General features: G+C 38.4%; 1 protein-coding gene across 4 annotated transcripts; it reads left to right on the top strand.

Annotated features, from left to right (window-relative positions):
* Positions 1 to 16,357: 16,357 nt before the first annotated feature.
* Positions 16,358 to 21,533, top strand: LOC110494900 (zinc finger protein 501). Of its 4 annotated transcripts, XM_036940166.1 has the most exons (4): positions 16,378 to 16,479; positions 18,189 to 18,342; positions 19,607 to 20,227; positions 20,312 to 21,533. In XM_036940166.1, exons 1-4 carry the CDS (start codon positions 16,471 to 16,473, stop codon positions 20,971 to 20,973), a joined length of 1,446 nt encoding a protein of 481 aa, XP_036796061.1. In that variant the 5' UTR covers positions 16,378 to 16,470; the 3' UTR covers positions 20,974 to 21,533. The 4 variants fall into 4 exon arrangements, with proteins under 4 accessions (XP_021425902.2, XP_036796061.1, XP_036796060.1 ...); XM_021570227.2 differs by having other exon boundaries at positions 16,358 to 16,479; positions 18,222 to 18,342; positions 19,607 to 21,533; XM_036940165.1 differs by having other exon boundaries at positions 19,607 to 21,533.
* The last annotated feature ends 4,118 nt before the right edge of the window (positions 21,534 to 25,651 follow it).

The raw sequence follows: 25,651 nt of genomic DNA, 5'->3' as shown, positions 1-25,651 counted from the left end.
GTGGGAAGTTGTGAACGATTGACATTTTAGGAAAAAGGAGATATTCTAGGGATGCACCCAAATCAATCAGAGGTTCAGACTAAATTAATACAACATTTGGTTTATTGATAAATTATGTTTAATATTTCTTGTGTCCAACAGGACAAAGCTATTACGTTCCCCTCTACACTCCCGGAGTCCCCAGGTCAAACGTCTCCCGGGACCGCTTTACTGCTGGGTCTGGTTGACTGCAGGAAAACACCGGGGCAGAGTGGAACTGAGAGAGGAGGAGAAGAGAAGGAAGATGGAGAGTTGATTTCATTGAGTAAGAACCATGGTGTGTGGATGAGACTACAGTCTGCTTCTGTAACGATGAATTATATATTGATTAAAGTATGGTCGTTCCACCCAATTTTGAGGCGTTTTTTAAATTAACTAATTTTAACATTCTGTCATAAAGAGCACATGTTCAACTTCATAAAGCATTTTACTACAAAAATGTAGGAACAGTTTCACCATATTAAAACAAGAGTTCAGTTCATGTAACAGGGTAGACCTTAAAATGAGGGACAGACTCACTAATCACATGGAATAAATCATGTTCAGAAATGACTGTCAATGTAACCAAATAACTAGGGCTTTACATGCACACTAATCATGTCCTATTAAACTAGTTATGGCAGTAGACCGAGTATGTCATTAGTCATGTAAACATCTTACTCTGCTGATCTTAATTGGTGTAAGGTCATAACCGAAGTAAGGATACGCCTTTAAAAACACCTGGTTTTCTGAGAATTCTTTAGAATGATTAGGACATGTAAACACTTTAATCAGAGTTATAGAGGTGTATTTAATCTGTGTATGTGCTAACACAAGCAGCGCCAGCTAACTTATTTTGACCGAGTGCAGTGAGTTCAGGAAAAACAAAGTATGCATCTTAGACATAGATTTCACATACAAACTGAATTTGTCATAACTCAGAATTAAATATGCTTAAAAACAAGAACATGCTGTGATAGAACGTTTATTCTGATTGGCCATTTTCAGCAAAGTCCCCTCAGAGCAGCCTGATTTCAGATGTGTCCATGTAAACAGGTTTATTAGGGAAATTGTTCAACATGTCAACGTTTAAATCAAACTCTTATACTAATTGACTTCACAATAATCGTATTATTCTGCACTTGTAACTTTACTCAACGATGGTAAAACTTGGAGAAATGATTGTATTAGTTGGGTTAAAATTTTTCTAGAAGTTAAATAGGGTTGATGTGACACAGGGTTGATGTGACACAGGTTTGATGGAGGAACTTGTCAAAATGCAGAAACTTGTCACTTTAGAAAGTCTTTATTCATAATAAAAATCTGATTAGTCGAATTCTCCATGTGTTCAGTATTAAAGGGCTCTATTTAATATAACAGAGATTTAAAAATCAATATTGGTGCACAATTTCTACTGAAAAAAATCAGAGATGCAAAGGGCATTAATTTCATGGAACGACTCATCTGTTAATGGACCCATATTTACAAAACCTAACTATTCAATATCTTTGTTTCACAGGTGACATCCCTACTCGTTGCTCCCTCAGTGAGAGGGGCTTATCATCTGGGGAGCCTCGACATCATGATGCTGACAAGAAAGAGAAGAGTCTCTCCAGACCAGAACATCTCAAGAGGCACCAGCATAGAGGTATAGGGAAGAAACCTCACCACTGCTGCTCTGACTGTGGGAAGAGTTTTGCTAAACAGAAGGAATTGATATTTCACCAGCGGATTCACACCGGTGTGAAACCGTACCACTGCTCTCAGGGTGGGAAGAGTTTCGCTGCATCTAAAACCTTAAAATCTCATCAGATAATTCATACAGGGGAGAGCCCTTATCCCTGCTTTGATTGTGGGAAATACTTCAATCAATTAGGAGCCCAGACTACACACCAATGCATACAAACTCGAGAGAAGTCTTATAGCTGTGATCAATGTGGGATGCGCTTCAGGAAATCAGACCACCTGACTACACACCAACGCATACACACGGGAGAGAAGCCTTATAGCTGTGATCAGTGTGGGAAGTGCTTCAGTCATTCAGGAGGCCTGACTAAACACCAACGCATACACACAGGAGAGAAGCCTTATAGCTGTTATCAGTGTGGGAAGAGCTTCAATCAGTCAGGAGACATGACTACACACCAACGCATACACACTGGAGAGAAGCCTTATAGCTGTGATCAGTGTGGGAAGAGCTTCAATCAATCAGTACACCTGACTAGACACCAACAAATACACACAGGAGAGAAGCCTTATAGCTGTGATCAGTGTGGAAAGAGTTTTGCTCTAGATTTCAATCTGGCAACACACCAGCGAATACACACTGGAGAGAAACCTTACTCCTGTCTATGTGGAAAGAGCTTTGCTCATTCAGCATCACTGAAAAACCACCACAAAGCACAAACATGTCGTCATTCATCTCCCTCCTCTCTGGCACCGGTTCCATATCCCTAAATAAAGTTTACATAGAAAACATCTTGTAAAGAATCATCCAACTCCCATTCTCTAACAGTTACTAAGTCTGAATACCATGGTAACATGTATAGTATAATATGCAGCTCTGGATCCATATGTATCAAGTGTGTTGGAGTAGGAGTGCTGATCTAGGATCAGGTCCCCTGTCCATGTATTCTCATTTTGATCTAAATGGCTTAATGTCATCATGGACAATGTCATAGTGAACCGTTTGTGTGTAGATGGGGATGTTGAGGTGGGTTGGGGTGTTCAGATGTGTATCTTATTTAAATAACTCATATTATCCATTCAATAATTGTGTAATATTTAATAATGTTTCAACAATACTAGGTGTGTATTCAGTAGATCAATATATTAAATCCATTATCTGCTCAACAACATCTGCTTTTCACTTCATTTTTTGTGTGTTTTTTATATGGACCAGAGGCCTCTTCTGGAATAAGTTTGCTCCAAAAAGATCTAGACATTTATTGTAAAACCCTTTAACAGGTTTTAGTGCAGCTGATGGGCCATACAGAAGAATGCAGCTATAGGAAATGTTGTTCTCATCCTCTGTCTCTCTGGCTTCATGTGGTTCAGGTGACCATTTTTCTAAAGACTTATCTTTCACTTTATCATCTTGATTGTTATTCAATGACTGATTCATTCATTTGTGTAAAAAAACATGAAGAAAGCCTCAATCTGACATGGGGCATAGCAGGGAATGGACAGGTGAGTTGAGGTCAAAAAGTATTTGTTTTCTTTCAGATCTTTTTATCAGTGCTTGATTAATCTTGCCTGGCACAGTGGAACCAATGGAATAGTCCCAAGGTATGTTGATCTGTCTTTTCTCCTCCAGGGAGACTCAGTTCAGTTTATGACAACGTCTCAGGCATGGCCATGGCCCCTACTGCAGCACAGATGAGCAGGATGACGTTCACTACACCAATGTCCACCTCTCTTAATAACCAGGAAGTGCCTCTACTCCCCTGTCCAACTGCACCAACCCAAGAAAGAGGATGACAATGTCCTGTATGATGTGAAATCAACCGCCCCAGTGCTGTCACCTGGTGAACAAGTCAATCCATTACATCTCAGATAATCTTTTAATTAGATGGTACTTTTGCTTGACAGGTAGACAACACTTCTATGTTATGCAGACAAGCAGTTGTTTGTTTAAATGTATTAACATCTACATGATTACTTAAAATGAGACCCCAGAAGTGAAGATTGATGATGACTTGTTGCATCTCCTTTCTTCCAGGCTATCACATCCGGCCGTCATTGGGAGTCCCACGGAGCGCACAATTGGCCCAGTGTTGTCCGGGGTAGGCCGTCATTGTAAATAAGAATTTGTTCTTAACTGACTTGCCTAGTTAAATAAAGGTTCAATCAAAATAAATAACAGACCTCCGGCACAAGAAGCTTGGGAGGACCCCTCTGTACTATATACCACAGTCAACAAACCCAGAACCAAAAAGACCACAATCAACAGACCTGAACACAACAAGACCTAAATTCAGGATGGGCTTCCTCTCACTACCATATTTGGAAACGCCAAGCGGATGCTTCACATTTCTACATCCGGTGAAATATCTGTCTCATTGTTCTGTGATACTACAACAGAACAATGAGACATTTCACCAGATGTAGAAATGTTCCAAATGGTACCTTGTTCCCTCTAGTGCACGATGTAGGAAATAGGTGCCATTTTGGATGCACTCTGAACACAAAAAGATTCAGTCAAAGTTGCATTATAGACAGGCATGCTGCACTTACATTTTAAAGGTAATAACACATAATCCAACCTCCATAGCATTTACCATAGGGTCTACTGTAGGGTTTAATATAATATACTATAGGGTTTAATATAATATACTATAGGGTCTACTGTAGGGTTTAATATAATATACTATAGGGTTTAATATAATATACTATAGGGTTTAATATAATATACTATAGGGTTTAATATAGTATACTATAGGGTCTACTATAGGGTTTAATATAATATACTATAGGGTTTAATATAGTATACTATAGGGTCTACTATAGGGTTTAATATAATATACTATAGGGTCTACTATAGGGTTTAATATAATATACTATAGGGTTTAATATAATATACTATAGGGTTTAATATAATATACTATAGGGTTTAATATAATATACTATAGGGTTTAATATAATATACTATAGGGTCTACTATAGGGTTTAATATAATATACTATAGGGTTTAATATAATATACTATAGGGTTTAATATAATATACTATAGGGTCTACTATAGGGTTTAATATAATATACTATAGGGTTTAATATAGTATACTATAGGGTCTACTATAGGGTTTAATATAATATACTATAGGGTTTAATATAATATACTATAGGGTTTAATATAATATACTATAGGGTTTAATATAATATACTATAGGGTTTAATATAACATACTATAGGGTTTAATATAATATACTATAGGGTTTAATATAATATACTATAGGGTCTACTATAGGGTTTAATATAATATACTATAGGGTTTAATATAATAAACTATAGGGTTTAATATAATATACTATAGGGTCTACTGTAGGGTTTAATATAATATACTATAGGGTTTAATATAATATACTATATGTTACGGTGCGTGAATGAGGACCCAAAAGCGAATCAACTTAAACAGAGCTTCTTTAATTACCACACACAGGTAGGCTCAGATGGACCGGCAGATTCCGACAGGACAGGACAAGGTTACAGCAAACATGACGACAGTCTGGTTCAGGCATGAATGACACAAACAAACAAGAATCCGACAAGGACAGGAGCAGAAACAGAGAGAGATATAGGGACCTAATCAGAGGGAAAAAGGGAACAGGTGGGGAACGGGGTGAATGGGTAGTTAGAGGAGACAAGGGACAGCTGGGGGAAAGCGGGGGAGAAAAGGTAACCTAACACGACCAGCAGAGGGAGACAGGGTGAAGGGAAAGGACAGAGACAAGACAACATGACAGTACATGACACTATAGGGTCTACTGTAGGGTTTAATATAATATACTATAGGGTTTAATATAATATACTATAGGGTCTACTGTAGGGTTTAATATAGTACACTATAGGGTCTACTGTAGGGTTTAATATAATATACTATAGGGTTTAATATAATATACTATAGGGTCTACTGTAGGGTTTAATATAATCTACTATAGGGTTTAATATAATATACTATAGGGTCTACTGTAGGGTTTAATATAGTATACTATAGGGTCTACTGTAGGGTTTAATATAGTATACTATAGGGTTTAATATAATATACTATAGGGTTTAATATAATATACTATAGGGTTTAATATAATATACTATAGGGTTTAATATAGTATACTATAGGGTCTACTATAGGGTTTAATATAATATACTATAGGGTCTACTGTAGGGTTTAATATAATATACTATAGGGTCTACTGTAGGGTTTAATATAATATACTATAGGGTTTAATATAATATACTATAGGGTCTACTGTAGGGTTTAATATAGTATACTATAGGGTCTACTGTAGGGTTTAATATAGTATACTATAGGGTCTACTATAGGGTTTAATATAGTATACTATAGGGTCTACTGTAGGGTTTAATATAGTATACTATAGGGTTTAATATAATATACTATAGGGTCTACTATAGGGTTTAATATAATATACTATAGGGTTTAATATAATATACTATAGGGTCTACTGTAGGGTTTAATATAGTATACTATAGGGTCTACTGTAGGGTTTAATATAGTATACTATAGGGTTTAATATAATATACTATAGGGTTTAATATAATATACTATAGGGTTTAATATAATATACTATAGGGTTTAATATAATATACTATAGGGTCTACTATAGGGTTTAATATAATATACTATAGGGTTTAATATAATATACTATAGGGTTTAATATAATATACTATAGGGTTTAATATAATATACTATAGGGTTTAATATAATATACTATAGGGTCTACTATAGGGTTTAATATAATATACTATAGGGTTTAATATAATATACTATAGGGTCTACTGTAGGGTTTAATATAGTATACTATAGGGTCTACTGTAGGGTTTAATATAGTATACTATAGGGTTTAATATAATATACTATAGGGTCTACTGTAGGGTTTAATATAATATACTATAGGGTTTAATATAATATACTATAGGGTCTACTGTAGGGTTTAATATAATATACTATAGGGTCTACTGTAGGGTTTAATATAGTATACTATAGGGTCTACTGTAGGGTTTAATATAGTATACTATAGGGTTTAATATAATATACTATAGGGTCTACTGTAGGGTTTAATATAGTATACTATAGGGTTTAATATAATATACTATAGGGTCTACTGTAGGGTTTAATATAATATACTATAGGGTCTACTATAGGGTTTAATATAGTATACTATAGGGTCTACTGTAGGGTTTAATATAATATACTATAGGGTTTAATATAATATACTATAGGGTCTACTGTAGGGTTTAATATAGTATACTATAGGGTTTAATATAGTATACTATAGGGTTTAATATAATATACTATAGAGTCTACTGTAGGGTTTAATATAATATACTATAGGGTTTAATATAATATACTATAGGGTTTAATATAATATACTATAGGGTCTACTGTAGGGTTTAATATAGTATACTATAGGGTCTACTATAGGGTTTAATATAGTATACTATAGGGTCTACTGTAGGGTTTAATATAATATACTATAGGGTCTACTGTAGGGTTTAATATAATATACTATAGGGTCTACTGTAGGGTTTAATATAATATACTATAGGGTCTACTGTAGGGTTTAATATAATATACTATAGGGTCTACTGTAGGGTTTAATATAATATACTATAGGGTCTACTGTAGGGTTTAATATAATATACTATAGGGTCTACTGTAGGGTTTAATATAATATACTATAGGGTTTAATATAATATACTATAGGGTCTACTATAGGGTTTAATATAATATACTATAGGGTCTACTGTAGGGTTTAATATAGTATACTATAGGGTTTAATATAATATACTATAGGGTCTACTGTAGGGTTTAATATAATATACTATAGGGTCTACTGTAGGGTTTAATATAATATACTATAGGGTTTAATATAATATACTATAGGGTCTACTGTAGGGTTTAATATAATATACTATAGGGTCTACTGTAGGGTTTAATATAGTATACTATAGGGTCTACTATAGGGTTTAATATAATATACTATAGGGTCTACTGTAGGGTTTAATATAGTATACTATAGGGTTTAATATAATATACTATAGGGTCTACTGTAGGGTTTAATATAGTATACTATAGGGTTTAATATAATATACTATAGGGTTTAATATAATATACTATAGGGTCTACTGTAGGGTTTAATATAATATACTATAGGGTTTAATATAGTATACTATAGGGTCTACTATAGGGTTTAATATAATATACTATAGGGTCTACTGTAGGGTTTAATATAGTATACTATAGGGTTTAATATAATATACTATAGGGTCTACTGTAGGGTTTAATATAATATACTATAGGGTTTAATATAGTATACTATAGGGTCTACTATAGGGTTTAATATAATATACTATAGGGTCTACTATAGGGTTTAATATAATATACTATAGGGTTTAATATAATATACTATAGGGTTTAATATAATATACTATAGGGTCTACTGTAGGGTTTAATATAATATACTATAGGGTCTACTATAGGGTTTAATATAATATACTATAGGGTCTACTGTAGGGTTTAATATAGTATACTATAGGGTTTAATATAATATACTATAGGGTCTACTGTAGGGTTTAATATAGTATACTATAGGGTTTAATATAGTATACTATAGGGTTTAATATAATATACTATAGAGTCGACTATAGGGTTTGATATAATATATATAGTATATAAAATAAAGGTCTTGGACAATTTCGTCATGGGTCGCAGGCTCATGGCTTGAGACTGAGCTGTGGCTAAAAGCTTTGCTTGGTATATCTGAAAGGGAACAAGATAAAATACCAAACTCGTCATTACACAGGTTTTGTTTTAGCTCTGTGTGTGTATTTTAGCGAGAGGAAACTGCTGCCCATAATGTTGTAAAGTGTCATGGGTCATGGCACAACAAACTGGGAAATAATTTCTGTAACTTCATTAATGCACAAGACTATACACCCACACTTTGGACCCTATTCAGACTTGAGAACTTAACATCGACGAGAGTCCCAAAATATTGCCAAATGTCCACGTTTTATTGACTTAACTCCATGTTACGTCAACATGTCTCAAGTCTGAATCGGGCCCTTCATACACATCATGCAATTAACATTGTAATTGTTTTGAATTTTAGTAAAATCAATATCATTTATCATGAGAGATTGAGTTAAATCATCCCTTTTAAAACAAAAGTATATGCTGGACTTGATTTCACTAAGTACGCTCCATGTATTAAATAACACAATATAATCAGCTTTATTTAATGAGGCCTAACAATAAATCTACACAGTGATTTAAATGTTTTCTCTTTCCGTCCTGAATGAGGTAAGTCACAGGTCCCAGTTTCCAGATTACTGTCGCCTGAATCCATTTCCCTGTCACACTTGTTCTTCCTCCTGGAAAACTCGAAGGTGTAGTCTACCATGGTCATGGTGTTTCTTTTGTTTGGCATGTTTTTCTTCCACTGTTTTAGCTAAGTCAGGTCAGAGTAGGTTGAAGCTTGTTCAGATCTGGCGCTTCAGGAAGAGCTCAGCAGGGGTCCGACATGTGACTCTGTGGGGGGTCCTGCAGAACATTGGCTCAGCGATGCTTGAGAAAGACAGTAGATTGTCTCTTGTCCTCCAATAGGTTTTTTTTTCACAGCTCGCTTGAGTATCTAGACTGACTTTTCTGCTGCGCATTCGAGTCAGGATGGTAAGCAGGAACAAGGGTCTGTTTGATTCTGTTGTTTTGTAGGAATTGTTTGAAATCAGAAGAGACCAACTGGAGTCCATTATCAGAGACAATTTATTTGCACAATCCATAGACTGCAAACAGCCTTCGTAGGTTTTTGATGAAGTTCGTTGATGTCATGGAAGTTATGTGAAAAACTTCCAAACACTTTGAATGGCTGTCGATTATCACCTCGTAAATTAATGTTCTCACCTCACAAAGGAATGTTCTCACCTAACAAAGGAATGTTCTTACCTAACAAAGGAATGTTCTCACCTCACAAAGGAAGGTTCTCACCTCACAAAGGAATGTTCTCACCTCACAACGGAATGTTCTCACCTCACAAAGGAATGTTCTCACCTCACAACGGAATGTTCTCACCTTACAAAGGAATGGTCTCACCTCACAAAGGAATGTTCTCACCTCACAACGAAATGTTCTTACTTGCCTAACAAAGGAACGTTCTCACCTCACAACGGAATGTTCTCACCTCACAACGGAATGTTCTTACTTACCTCGCAAAGGAACGTTCTCACCTTGCAAAGGAACGTTCTCACCTCGCAAAGGAATCGTCTCACCTAGCAAAGGAATCGTCTCACCTAGCAAAGGAATTTTCTCACTGCGTTGTCCTTAATGGCAGGTGATTCAGAGCATCATGGTAACACATTTCCGAGACCAGAGAAACAGCGTCCTCTGTGTCTAATTGCATGTCCAAATCCTTTCCAGCCAATGTCACATTCATTGTAACGCCCTTTTTCCCATTGGAAGTTGTGTAAACTGTATACACTTCAAACATCTTTAAATCTTATTCCCCCTCAGCAGACTGAAAAGATTCGGCATGGGTCCTCTGAACCTCAAAATGTTCTATAGCTGCACCATCGGCCTCCGACCTCAAGGCCCTACAGAGGGTAGTGCGTACAGTCCAGTACATCACTGGGTCCAAGCTTCCTGCCATCCAGGACCTCTATACCAGGCGGTGTCAGAGGAAGGCCCTAAACATGGTCAAAGACTCCAGCTACCCTAGTCTTAGACTGTTTTCTCTGCTACCGCACGGCAAGCGGTACCGGAGCGCCAAGTCTAGGTCCAAAAGGCTTTTTAACAGCTTCTACCCCCAAGCCATAAGACTCCTGAACAGCTAATCAAATGGCTACCCAGACTATTGACCCCCTTTACGCTGCTGCTACTCTGTTTATTATCTATGTATAGTCACTTTACCTCTACCTACATGTACATATTACCTCAATTACCTCGACTAACCTGTTTATTATCTATGCATAGTCACTTTACCTCTACCTACATGTACATATTACCTCAATTACCTCGACTAACTTGTTTATTATCTATGCATAGTCACTTTACCCCTACCTACATGTACATATTACCTCAATTACCTCGACTAACCAGTGCCCATTGATTCTCTGTACCGGTACCCCCTGTATATACCCTCACTAATGCTATTTTACTGCTACTCCTTCATTATTTGTTTTATTTTTTTCCTTAACATGTATTTTTCTTACAACTTCACTGTTTATATTATAAGCTAATAGAAAGGGTAACAACCAATCAGGTAAGCGATAATTGTATCTAGGCAGATTACCATGCTCAAATATTTTTTTTTTAACCTTTATTTAACTAGGCAAGTCAAAACCTGGACGATGCTGGGCCAATTGTGTGCCACTCTATGGGACTCAGCCGGATGTGATGCAGCCTGGATTCAAACCAGGGACGACAGTGACGACTCTTGCACTGAGATGCTGTACCTTAGACCGCTACTCCACTCAGGACCAATCTATTACACCATCCATCCATCCATCCATCCATCCATCCATCCATCCATCCATCCATCCATCAGACTAGAACAGACCTACACAGAGTCTGTCTGAAATGGCATCCTATTACCTATATACTGTCAGGTGACATTTCAGATGCAGCCATCCTCTCTAACAGTTAGAAGCCAAACAAATGTCAGGGACTCCAAATGTCATTAAGTCACTATTGTGGATTGTCGATGCAATGACGTCTCACAAATCATCATCGCCATGGTGATATTCCATGACATTTATTTGGATGGTTGAAGTGTTGTTGAGGAGTGGGCATAACACTACATTCTTTGGAAAAAAGGTGCTATCTAGAACCTTAAAGGGTTCTTTAGCTGTCCCCATAGGAGAACCCTTTTGAGTTTCAGGTAGAACCTCTTTGGTTCCAGCTAGAACTCTTTAGGGTTCCATGTAGAACTCTTTCTACAGACCAGGTGCTACCCGTCACATTAGGAAACTGTTGCATTGACACTTATGAGTATGGTGGGCTGAATTTTCTGGACATTCCTACCTTTAAATAATACTTTTAAGATCAGTTTGATAAAACACTGACTAAGAAGACCCACTTTTATGTGGAACTGCATTCCTCGAAAATAAAAGAGAGCGGCACACTCTTGGTATTAACATTTTTGCATCTGAGCTCCAACGTTTCGACAGCCAAGCTGTCTTCATCAGGGTATAATCACAAACACTGCGGGATGACTCGTTTATATAGTGTCAAAAGACACAGGTGTCTGTAATCATGGCCAGGAGTGGCCTAATATCATTGGTTAATAATCAAATATTAAAATGTCATACAAAGAACAGCATACAAACAAATGGATAGCATACGATCATAGATTAATCGGACTATACAAGTTTACACACAATTACAATGGCAAAGTCACAATAATCACAAGAATGGCTTCAGATCAAAGTCTACGTTGAGACCGAAGGGCGCAAGGGTCTTTAAATTAAAGATCCAGGCAGCCTCTCGTTTTAACAATAAATTATCAAGGTCACCCCCTCTCCTAGGGAGGGTGACATGTTCGATGCCAATATAACGCAGAGACGAAATCGAGTGGCCTGCCTCCAAGAAGTGGGCCGCAACTGGATAAGTAAAGTTTTTACACCTAATGGTGCTACGATTCTCTGAGATACGTACTTTTAATTCGCGCTTTGTTTTACCTACATCATTTTTACCACAAGGACAAGTTATAAGATAAATAACTGCCTTAGTGGAGCACGTAATAACACCTTTTATTGGGATCGATTTCCCTGTTTGTGGGTGTTTGAAGGATCTACATTTATAAGTGCCATTGCATTGCGCACAGCCATTACATTTGTAATTTCCATCCAGTGGAGACGCAAATAGACGTGGTGCAGGAATATCTTGGGGTGGTAAATCAGAGTTTACCAATTGGTCTCTGAGATTTCTGCCCCGCGAGAATACGACCAAGGGAAGGTCCGAAAACACATTATCGAGACTATCATCGGATTTTAGAATGTGCCAATGTTTGTGAACAATTCCCTTAATTTGTTCAGAGCACTTTGAATAGCGGGTAGTTAGAACGCAATAATGCGTCTTTTTGCGAGACTGACCTTGAAAAAGGTCATGTCTCGTTTTGTTTTGAATTTTCTCAATGGCAATATTAATCTGATCATTCTTGTAGCCCCTCTCCTTGAACTTTCTTTGCGTCTCAGCCATATTTCTGTCGAAATCTGACTGTTTTTTGCGAATTCTTTTGATTCGACAGAATTGGCTGTTAGGGCAAACTATTTTTTAAGGGAAGTGGGTGACAACTATCAGCCCTCGACAAACTGTTACGATCAGTAGGTTTCCTGTAAAGATCAGTGTATAGAACATTATCTTCACACAAGATCAGAAGATCAAGAAAACTGATTAGACGTGTTTCAGATTGCATAGTAAATCTCAGATGCTCAGAACAGGAGTTAAGAAAAGCATGGAACGCCTGGAGCTGTTTTACATCACCCCTCCATAGAACAAAAATATCATCAATATACCGTTTCCAAATAATGATGTGAGGCAAGAAAACATTTTTGAGAGGATTGAAAATATACTTTTTCTCCATGTAACCCACATACAAATTAGCATAGTTAGGAGCCATGGGGGATCCCATAGCAGTCCCTTTAGTCTGAATAAAGAAATCATTTAGAAACATGAAATAGTTATGCGGGAGTACGTTAGGGTCACGTTGCAGAAGAAAATGTTCCATAGCTTCAATACCGCCCTCGTGTGGAATATTAGTGTATTAGTGTATTAGTGTAATGACTCAACATCAAAAGTAACTAACAAGGTATTCTCAGGGAGCGGATCAAGAGATTCAATGATAGAGATCATACTGCTGGTGTCCTTTACAAAGGAGGGGAGCTGTTCTGCGAGTGGTCTAATAAAAAAGTCAACAAAAGTAGATAGAGGGGGCGTTACTGCATCAATGCCCGCTACAATAGGGCGCCCTGGAGGTTGTGTAACATTCTTGTGTAATTTCGGCAAAGTATAGAAAGTGGCAATTTTAGGGTGTTGAATAGCCAAAAAAACATGTTATTTTTTGGTTATCTGACCAGAACTTAAATACCCCTCTAGGACAGTAAAGATAGTATTCTGAAATTGGGAAGTGGGGTCATTTCTGAGTTTCTTCTAAAAGGTGTTGTCAAGCAGCTGTCTATGACACTCATGTACATAAGCTGTCCTATCCATGACTACAACCGACCCACCCTTATCAGCAGGACGAATAAGGTCTGACGTATCAGATTGTAAATCAAGCAAAACTTGTTTTTCATTCTTGGGTAAATTATGGAAAGATTTGGACCCCTGTTTATTCTTAAGGAGAAGTCCAACATCATTTTCCACAAGTCTGCAATATGTCTCGATAGAGTGATTGCGATTGGCTGGAGGTATAAAATAACTCTTGCTTCTAGGGAGTCGGAGTATGTGCAGGAGAGCAACCTACTGGTTCAATAGAAGTGTACGAATTAGGGGAGCTAAAGTATTCCCTTAAACGGATGTTTCTGAAAAACTTAAACATGTCTACCTTAACATCAAAATCGTTGCACTGAGTTGTAGGCACAAAAGATAACCCTTTATTAAGCAAAGAGACATGGGCAGGGCTCAATATCTTGCTTGATAAATTAAAGACACTCAGTCCCGTGGGTTCTGGGACCGTGTGAACGGTCTCCTCTGCCTCTGATATTCGTTTCTTCTTACCCCGTCGGGTGCGACATCTCGTCGATGCGCGTGCCTGCGGCCTCCTCCGCCCTTCGGTCCGTCCAGTCTCTCGTTGAATAAAAAACTACCGCTGGAAGCCGATGAGGCGCTGGTTGTAGAGCGTTGATCAGACAAGGGTGGATAGAAGTAAGCGGCGTCCCTCCTGCGTCTGTCATGGAGAGGGGGAGGGTTTCTCCAGAAGTAGACTTTACCATCGGCCTTGTCTTTTTTTGTCTTGGTTGAATTTCTTGATTTTAAGTTCCTTTATTTCTGTAGACAACTTGTCCTGGAGCGCTTGGTTAGTTTTCATCAATTCATTGAATATGCCATCATCATTAACAGCTGTTTGTAGACCATTTCAATAAAATCCCTTTTTAACTGGTCAACAATTAATGTCATTAAATCAATAGAGCATTTATTCAGGATGGCACACCAGCGTTCACAGTAATCATCTGTGCGCTGTCCCAATGATGGTTATTTTTGCCACCTGAGTCCCCGTGGAATAATGCCTCGACGCACATAATCACTAAGAGTGACTATATGTAGATGCGTTCTCGTCTGGCGCTTAGATAAATGTAACAGTTCTTTCGAGAGGTCAGAATTACCTCCCGGCATGTCAAAAAGGGACTCCGAAATAATGATATTATCACGCTCCCTTTGGCTATATTCAAAGTAATCTGGTCTATTTTCCAGAGTCAGGAAAATAATTATCATTCGGCATCGTTTAAGAGCTTTTTTATCGGTAGGGTGCTGTTTACTGGGTAACAGAACGATCTAGAAGAAAAATAAACGCACACCTATTAAGACGAGGTGCTGGCTAGCGGAGTAGAAACTGCATTCCTCATCATGCCTTTTCTACTTTGGTGGCCTTAACTTCATGTTGGTTTGCTATTGACAAAGTTCCAGTGAAACTCTGCTTTTCATCAGCAGGTTTTCTAGTCATTAACCTTCATTTAGAAGCATCACTTCTCTCCACACATATATTATATCTGGAATAATCAGCACATATTGAATAACAATAAATCTTTGTTTTTAAAATATTGGTTCAGAAATAATATCCTATTGGTGAGACAACCTGTAAATGCAGAGTATTTTACTTCATTATGACTCATTCTTATCACTTTACAAGATTCCTGTAAGGCCTAAAGAGTTTACAATTATTTTAGTCTCCATTCCCTCAAGTGTTGCTTTATTTTTTATTTACTTATTTAACTAGGCAAGTCAGTTAAGAACAAATTCTTATTTTCAATGACAGCGGGTTAAAAACGGCTTTGTTCAGGGGCAGAACAACAATCTCGCAACCTTCCGGTTACTAGTCCAATGCTTTAACCACTAGGCTACCTGCCGCCCCATTATTCAGGAACATGTTAAGACCCTCAGAACCTACCTTCGATTACCCCTGTTGACTCAATAGTAGTAAAGATTTGTTTTTGTTTGTTTTAGTCCATTCAACAACAGAGTGATACTTGCCTTGTATCAACAGGATTTTGTATCTCTCTATACACCTTATGTAATTCCTTATTGGAATCGTTTTATTGATAATATCTGTTGTCTCATACATACGTACTTTCTAACACAATTAAGGAAGGTTATTATAAAATAATTCATTAATATTACCCTGCCAACCACTAAATGAAGATTTAAAAATCGATACATTCAAATTGTACCTTTTGCAACAGTTTTGCATCTTTTTTTGAATGGTATTAATGTAAAGAAATTTTGGCAAGACATCAGTAGATTTATAATGGAAAATCTGCATTTAGATTTGACACTATTATGGAGAGACGTATTACATTCATTCTTTACCGACGATAGAAATCATTTGGATCATTTGGACATTTTTATTATTCATTCACTCGCCGTACAGTAGGTGGCAGCAATACGGCAATAGGTGTAGTCTGCCATAAAACCTTAAAGAAGAACAAGATTAGAGCAAAGCAGCTTTAACTGTACTGTTGTAGCTGAAAACATTTCATATCATACAAAGGAACAGTAGCTTCCACAATGGATCGGGTAAGTCTGGTTTTAACATTATATTCCCGCTGTGTTGTATAAAATGTCTAGGCCTAGTTTTCATCATATTTGAACCTCTACATTGCTGTGTTCTGTTTGGAGCGGCAGGTAGACTAGTGGTTAGAGCGTTGGGTCAGTAACCGAATCACCGAGCTGACCAGATAAAACATATGTCGTTCTGTTCCTGAACAAGGCAGGTGACCCACTGTTGATGGTCAGTCATTGGAAATAAGAATTTGTTCTCAACTGACTTGCCTAGTTATTATATCTTTTTTTAAATAGCCTACAACTATATAATTTGTATTTATTATGGATACTCTTCCTGGGGTCCAGCAAAATTAAGACAATTCATACAATCATGTTTAGGAATCTGTGACTATGACCTAATTCTCTCCTTCCGCCCAGTGTGCACATGTTCACATTCCTTCACTGATTTCTTACACATGAGCCATTATTTAACCAGATATTCAAGTGGCCGTTCTAACAAAGAAAATAAATGGCTGCAGTTTAAAACACGTTGTTTTTCCCTCGTGGTATCCCCGTCGAAACCGGATGCAGTTTGATTGCCATTTTAAGGGAGGTCTAATTCCCTTAAATTGGCCCTCGATTTTGCTTGAAGGAGCGAGTGAACAACTTTGGTCGCTTGCGGGGATGATATGACCCACAATTCAATACAAACTGTAGTCACATGTCAAACTCTGGTGGCCGCGAAGTGTCAAATTTAATCAACAACCTGCACTTTCAGCATCTCAGGAATATGAATCGAGCTGTCTAAAAAAATCTATTGATTGTAGCTTTGGAAAATTGGCTCAGTTTCGTAGTGATGAGTGCAATTCAGAAATGTATTGGAATAAATGACCAAACTATGGGTAACTGTAGCTAGCTACCGGACAGGAGTGCACGTTAGCTTACTAGGTTCATTAATCGCTTTAGGTTGGTTGTTTTTAAGTTAAACTTCAAGATTTCCACCAAGGACGTTGCCTCTCCCATAATCACTCTCCCTCGCTTGGGCAATGGACATTTTTAAGGTACACTCGGATGTAAAACGTCATTCAAGGGCTGAGGATTTAGAGCCGAGGGCTGTTGAATTTGAAATGTAGCTGGAAGGCACTCAGGAAGATGCAAGATCAGATGGGACCATTATAGGCAATGAGAGGGCAGATATGCGTGTTTCCACGAGTTACACAGCCACAGAGTCAAACGCCTATAACGTATTTTTATTAATTTAGGGTTATGCATAAAGTTAGTGTTTGCTAGGTTAGGGTTAAAATCACATTTAAAAAGACCAGTTGTATAACTGGGCGTGGGTTGTGGTAACTAGTGATGACCAGGCACTACTTCCATACAAAGTGTTTTTTTTTCTCAAAGTTGCCTGGATGTGACGTGGCCTACTTTTACCAATACACTCCTAACAACCTACTCGTTACGAAAATGTATATATGATCAAATAAGCCAGATTTTGGGCACAGTTATCCCTCTGGTTTCTCCTCTTCCGTGCTGTTCGATAGGAAATGACTGGTATAAGAAATACGGTGGAAATTAGCCCATGCCTCCACCAATCCAACGCTCTTATATTTGTGGGTTGCAGTGAACGATTTAACATTTCAGGTAAAATGAGATTTTCGAGGGATGCACCCAAATCAGAGTTTTAGACTGAATTAATATAATATTTGGTTTAATGATCAATTGTAATACGTCTTGTCGAACAGCAAAAGACTAGCCTGTCCCCCTCCACCCTCCAGGAGTCCCCAGGTCAACCGCCTCTCCGTACTTTACTGCTGGTTCTGGTCGACTGCAGGAAAACACCGGGGCAGAGTGGAACTGAGAGAGGAGAAGAGGAACATGGAGATGTGATTTCATTAAGTAAGAACCATGTGGATTAGATTACAGTCTGCTTCTGTAACAATTAATTGGTTCATTATGTACTGATGAAAATATCTGGTCGTTCCACCTAATTTTGAGAAGTGCAACTTGCTCCCCCAAACGTTTGATTTCACCTCATTTTAACGTTCTTTCATGAAGAGCACATGTTCAACTTCATAAAAACATGTTTTCCCAAGAGGTTATATGAAAATACATACTGTACTAAGTGCCAATGTGCTAAATAAAGTATCAGGACAACTGAAAACAACAAAACCACTAGTTTACATAGGTAGAATAGTCCTTTTAAATCAGCCACAAATCACACAAAAATATATTCTACCATATCAATTTATGGGTAAAATGGTTCACTTGCTCAGTTTTCTACAAAAAACACCAGATAACTGATAAAAAGACTAGAACCAGCTTACCTGCCTTTGCTCTATGATTTGACTGTTTGATGTTCGATGTTTCTTTTGCCCAAAAATGTAAGGAACAGTTTCACCATATTATAACATGGGTTGACCTTAAAATGAGGGACAGACGTAAATTAATCACTAATTAAATGAAATAATGTTCAGAAATGACTGTCAAAGTAACCAAATAACTAGGGCTTTATATGCACACTCATAATTTGCCATTAAACACCTTTCACTGCTGACCTTAATTGGTGTAAGGTCATAACCGAAGTAAGGATACGCCTTTAAAAACACCTGGTTTTCTGACCAATCTTTAGAATGATTAGGACATGTAAACACTTTAATCAGAGTTATAGAGGTGTATTTAATCTGTGTAGGTGCTAACACAAGCAGCGCCAGCTAACTTCTTTTGACCGAGTGCAGTGAACGTTTATTTTGATTGTCCATTTTTTTAGTTGTGTCCATGTAAACAGGTTTATTAGGGAAATTGTTCATTCAAAGCATGTCAACGTTTAAATCAAACTCTTATACTAATTGACTTCACAATAATCGTATTATTCTGGACTTGTAACTTTACTCAACGATGGTAAAACTTGGAGTAATTATTGTATTAGTTGGGTTAAAATCTTTCTAGAAGTTACACAGGGTTGATGTGACACAGGGTTGATGTGACACAGGGTTGATGTGACACAGGGTTGATGGAGGAACTTGTTAAAATGTAATACTGATGTACAATTTCTGCTGGAAAATATGAAAGGGACCCAAAAGGCCTTAATTTCATGGAAGGACCCATCTGTTTACGGACTCATATTTGCAAAACCTAACTATTCAATGCCTTTGTTTCACAGGGGACATCCCTAATCGTTGCTCTCTTAGAGGGAGGGGCTTATCATCTGGGGAGCCTCAACAACATCATGATACTGACAAGAAAAAGAATAGTCTCTTCAGATCGAAACACCGGCATAGAGGTATAGGGAAGAAACCTCACCACTGCTGCTCTGACTGTGGGAAGAGTTTTGCTAAACAAGACTTGACTATTCATGAGCAAATTCACACCGGAGAGAAACCGTTCCACTGCTCTCGGTGCGGGAAGAGTTTCACTGCATCTAAAACTTTAAAATCTCATCAGAGAATTCATACAGGGGAGAGGCCTTCCCCCTACTTTGATTGTGAGAAATGCTTCAAACAATCAGGATCCCAGACTACACAAAAACACACAGGACAGCCTTATAGCTGTGATCAGTGTGGGAAGAGATTCAATCAATCAGGAGGCCTGACTAGACACCAACGCATACACACAGGAGAGAAGCCTCATAGCTGTGATCAGTGTGGGAAGAGCTTCAATCATTCAGGTACCCTGAGCGAACACCAACGTATACACACAGGAGAGATGCCTTATAGCTGTGATCAGTGTGGGAAGAGCTTCAATCAATCAGGAAACCTGACTAAACACCAACGCATACACACAGGAGAGAAGCCTTATAGCTGTAATCAGTGTGGGAAGAGCTTCAATCAGTCAGTAGAGCTGACTAGACACCAACGCATACACACAGGAGAGAAGCCTTATAGCTGTAATCAGTGTGGGAAGAGCTTCAATCAGTCAGTAGAGCTGACTAGACACCAACGCATACACACAGGAGAGAAGCCTTATAGCTGTGATCAGTGTGGGAAGAGCTTCAATGAATCAGGAAACCTGACTAAACACCAACGCATACACACAGGAGAGAAGCCTTATAGCTGTGATCAGTGTGGAAAGAGCTTCAGTCGATCAGGAGACCTGACTGAACACCAACGCATACACACAGGAGAGAAGCCTTATAGCTGTGATCAGTGTGGGAAAAGCTTTATTCAATCAGGACACCTGACTGAACACCAACGCATACACACAGGAGAGAAGCCTTATAGCTGTGATCAGTGTGGGAAAAGCTTCATTCAATCAGGACACCTGACTAAACACCAACGCATACACACAGGAGAGAAGCCTTATAGCTGTGATCAGTGTGGAAAGAGTTTTGCTCTAGATTTCACCCTGACTACACACCAGCGAATACACACTGGAGAGAAACCTTATTCCTGTCTATGTGGAAAGAGCTTTGCTCATTCAGGGTCACTGAAAAAACACCAGGATGCACAAATATGTTGTTTTTTTATCTCCCTCCTCTCCGGCACCAGTTTCAGATCTCTAAATGAAGTTTCAATAGAAAACATATTGTAAAGAGTCATCCATCTCCCATTCGCTAACAGTTTACTAAGTCTGATTACCAAGGTAACCTGTGTAGCATGATATGCAGCTCTGGATCCATATGTATCAAGCGTCTTGGAGTTCGGTATCTTATTTCATTAACTCCTGTTGTCCATTAAATAATGTAGAATAATGTTTCAACAATTGTAGGTTCATATTAATGTGTGAGGGAAATGTTGTTGTCTGAAGAAAGAGCCTTGAATTGTACATCTTGTCTCATACAATTATTGGTTCCTGTTGATGCTGGGTAGAAATGTGAGGGGGAGACGGTCATGACCCCTCAGACCTTTTGGCAGAATATGTTCAATAAGTTAAGATAGGAGACGGTGCCAGTCACATGCAGGAACCAAACGTCAATGATGAATAAATTTATGATTAATGTAAATCATGCAAATATAACTTGTCTGTGTAAACAGTATATAAGAGAACTAACGGGACTGTCCCGAAAGAGCTCCAGACCGTACTCTGGTGTTTTAAGTTTGCTGAAACCTCTCCAGCTTCCTGATAATAAATCATTATTCATTTAAGTTTTACTTTGAGTCCCTGGTGTTAATTTCCACGACACGTATTCAATACATTAAATACATTGTCTTACATGAAGGAGATGTCGCACTGCATGAGGCAAATGGTGGTCACACCAGATACTGACTACCTTTTTAAAAAGTGTCTGTGACCAACAGAGTCATATCTGTATTCCCAGTCATGGATTAGGGCCTAATTAATTCATAACAATTGACAGATATTTTTGTATGAACTGTAACTCAGTAAAATCTTAGAAATTGTTCTTTATATTTTTGTTGATAATAATAATTGAAGAATCTAAATGAATGGGCCTCCTACTGTTTTAGGTGTTCTGGGTCAGAACTCTTTCAAGAGAAATATAATGAGGTGCCTAAATTCTGAGCTCGGTCCAGAGTATGCAGGTTGTGCTGAGTACCTTGGGACTAAAGAGAAAGACTGCACCCTGGGAATCACAGACCTGAAAGTGATTCAGCTGAGTACATGTTCAGATTTAAAACACAGAATGGGGGTACAGCTTCCCTGGAACAACTCTGACCGACACAGGAAATATATATAATATCTAATTCTAATAATTCATTAGAATCATTCAGAGCTGCAGGTGAAGGTGTCTTCCTCCACAGAGGAATAGAAGAGAACACTGACCTGTAGCACCACCTGTCTTCTGACTGACAACCCCACCTACATCTGGTACAAGAACGGACAACATCTCCATGACCCTACTTCCCAACAATACTCCTGTAATACTCTAGTGGTCTGATGTTGTGAAGTACCATCAGCGTTATAGTCATGAGAATAAAACAGGTTCAAAATAATCGACAGAGAAACACGTTACTTACAGTGTTATGAGAAGTTATTTTTCCTGCTTAATTAGACTGTCAGGTGTAGTTATTCACCAGTTATAAAGTGTGTTTGTTGTCTTGATGTTTCTATGGCTGAAGGGAGGGAGACGTAACAACTGGCTTGAGAAAAGCAGGAATAGATACACAGGCCTGTGGTTTACACACATCTCTCAGCAACTGTGTAACAAATTGCTTCAGAGGGATTTTTAACATTTATTGAACCTTTATTTAACTAGGAAAGTCAATGACGGGCTTCCAAAAGGCCTCTTGCGGGGACTGGGGCTGGGATTTATATATATATATATATCACACTCCAACCATCCAACCACTACAACACACATCACGACAAGAGAGACAACACTACATAAAGAGAGACCTAAGACAACAACATAGCAAGGCAGCAACACAAGACAACACAGCATGGTAGCAACACAACATGACAACAACATGGTAGCAACACAACATGGTACAAACATTATTGGGCACAGACAAAAGCACAAAGGGCAAGAAGGTAGAGACAACAACACATCTTGTGATGCTTCTCCATGGTTGTTATTCACACTGAACGCAGCAACTATGGCAACAAAGTGTTGACAAACTGTCTGTGTGAGCTAATAGGTCTGTGCCTAATTTAATATCCTTTTGATGTGTGATTGTGTTGCAGTGATACTGGGGCAGGATGGTTGGAGTGTGACTTACACCCCTCAGAGTATTTGTGCCTTGAAGAGGTCAACAGTGGATCTGTCCTGCTCTTACACATATCCCAGAGGTCATACAGTCACAGAGACATCATGGTTCTATAGATGGTCTGGTGTGAAACCTCAGAATGATTATCGTGTGGAGTACTATGGGGACATAGTGAGTAGCTGCACCCTGAGAATCACAGACCTGAGAGAGAGAGACTCAGCTGAGGACTGGTTCACATTCAAGACTCAGATCATTCAAGGTCATGTCTTTCAAAGTGTGACAAGTGACAGATATTCTGGCAGTCCTGGAGTCAGGCTGTCTGTCACAGGTACACTATTTTGTCATGCTTATCAGTTACATTAAAGCCTTTGGAAATCTGTTTTAATTTGACATTATACAGTACATTAGGAATGATAGTCTGTATGTAATATGAATGTCTTGTGTCATTTGATTACAATGGTTGTTGGATAAATTGAAAAGGTTATAATGTTTATTTCTAATCCCAGGCCTGAAGGCAAATGTTCCAACTATAGTGACAGAGGGACAGACTGACACTGACCTGTAGCACCACCTGTACTCTGACTGACAACCCCACCTACATCTGGTACAAGAACGGACGTCTCACCAACCCAAATACCAAAATATCTACCTAGACCCAGTCAGCAGTGAGGATACAGACAGATACTCCTGTGCCGTAAACGGCCATGAGGATCTCCCCTCTGCTGAAGAGACTCACTGTCACATGTAAGTACTATACATATATATAATCTCACTGTAATTTAATTCTAGTATTATACTTTGGTTACACTGTATGTTCATGTGTATGTCATTCCCAACACTAGATGGCCCAAGGAGAGTGTGTGGGAGATAATTAGATGTCACTAATTACATTTGCCATTTCTGAGAAGAGATCAGGCCAATAATTACATTTGGCTAATGCAGAAATGATGTCACCTAGTGCATTTGCTGTTTCTGAGCAAAACTCTTGCCAATTAATTACATTAGCTAATGTACAGGACTACATTAGCAAAGACCCATAACTTCATTTGTTACATCTGGACATACTAATGTTTGGTGAACATGGAGAGACCAATATTCATATATTTTCATGCTGATTTCATGCTGATTCCACATAAATGTTTTAATAAAGACTGTTTAAAAGAAAGACTATTTGAGTATGTAGAGGAGACCAGGATATGTTGTTGGCCTGGGTCCCAATACTCAGTGTTGTAGTCCTGGTCCTGAGAATAGAGACCAGGATATGTTGTTGGCCTGGGTCCCAATACTCAGTGTTATAGTCCTGAGAATAGAGACCAGGATATGTTGTTGGCCTGGGTCCCAATACTCAGTGTTATAGTCCTGAGAATAGAGACCAGGATATGTTGTTGGCAAGGGTCCCAATACTCAGTGTTATAGTCGTGAGAATAGAGACCAGGATATGTTGTTCGCCTGGGTCCCAATACTCAGTGTTGTAGTCCTGGTCCTGAGAATAGAGACCAGGATATGTTGTTGGCCTGGGCCCCAATACTCAGTGTTGTAGTCCTGGTCCTGAGAATAGAGACCAGGATATGTTGTTAGCCTGGGTCCCAATACTCAGTGTTGTAGTCCTGGTCCTGAGAATAGAGACCAGGATATGTTGTTGTCCTGGGTCCCAATACTCAGTGTTATAGTCCTGGTCCTGAGAATAGAGAGACCAGGATATGTTGTTGTCCTGGGCCCCAATACTCAGTGTTATAGTCCTGGTCCTGAGAATAGAGACCAGGATATGTTGTTGGCCTGGGCCCCAATACTCAGTGTTATAGTCCTGGTTCTGAGAATAGAGACCAGGATATGTTGTTGGCCTGGGTCCCAATACTCAGTGTTATAGTCCTGGTCCTGAGAATAGAGACCAGGATATGTTGTTGGCCTGGGCCCCAATACTCAGTGTTATAGTCCTGGTCCTGAGAATAGAGACCAGGATATGTTGTTGTCCTGGGCCCCAATACTCAGTGTTATAGTCCTGGTCCTGAGAATAAAACAGGTTTAAAACAACAACAGAGAAACACGTGTCTTACAGTGCTACACATCTGTTATAATAAGTGTTTTTTCAATTGAAGTATCAGTATTAGTTATTTACCAGTTATAAAGTATGTTTTAGTTGTTCATCTTCATGTTTCTAAGACTGCAGGGTGGGAGATGCAACAACGGCCTCGAGAACAGCAGGAAGTGTGTTGGTCTTTCTCTGTTCTGTGACAGGTTTGGCCCCATTCATAATATTTCAGTAACCATTTTTCTCCTATGCTTTGCAATTCAATCTATAGACATTTTTTAATAAAGGAAAGTTGTTTCTCAATGTTTTTCTGGCATGCATTGTTCATATTTAGGAGCTGTTCTTCACAGATGCACTAGTGGTTTCCATAACTCTCTGAGCAACTGTGAAACTAACTGAGTCAGAGGGATCAGAGGGATGCTTGTCTGAGGTTGCTATTCACACTCAACTCTGCAACTATGGTAAACAAGTGTGGACAAACTCTACTGTCAGTATGAGCCAACAGGTTTGTGCTTAATTTAATGTCCTTATTTTGAGCGATTGTGTTTCGGTGGTACTGGGTCAGGATGGCTGG

The sequence above is a fragment of the Oncorhynchus mykiss genome, chromosome 13 (genome assembly GCF_013265735.2).
Source record: "Oncorhynchus mykiss isolate Arlee chromosome 13, USDA_OmykA_1.1, whole genome shotgun sequence".
In the NCBI taxonomy this organism is placed as follows: domain Eukaryota; kingdom Metazoa; phylum Chordata; class Actinopteri; order Salmoniformes; family Salmonidae; genus Oncorhynchus; species Oncorhynchus mykiss.
This window is presented reverse-complemented; position numbering and strand designations above follow the sequence as displayed.

What these genes read in the sequence shown, in the direction of transcription:
- LOC110494900 (XM_036940165.1), top strand. An exon ending in TGGAGATGTGATTTCATTAA is followed by an intron (nt 18,343 to 19,606) that starts GTAAGAACCATG and finishes TTTGTTTCACAG; the next exon opens with GGGACATCCCTAATCGTTGC.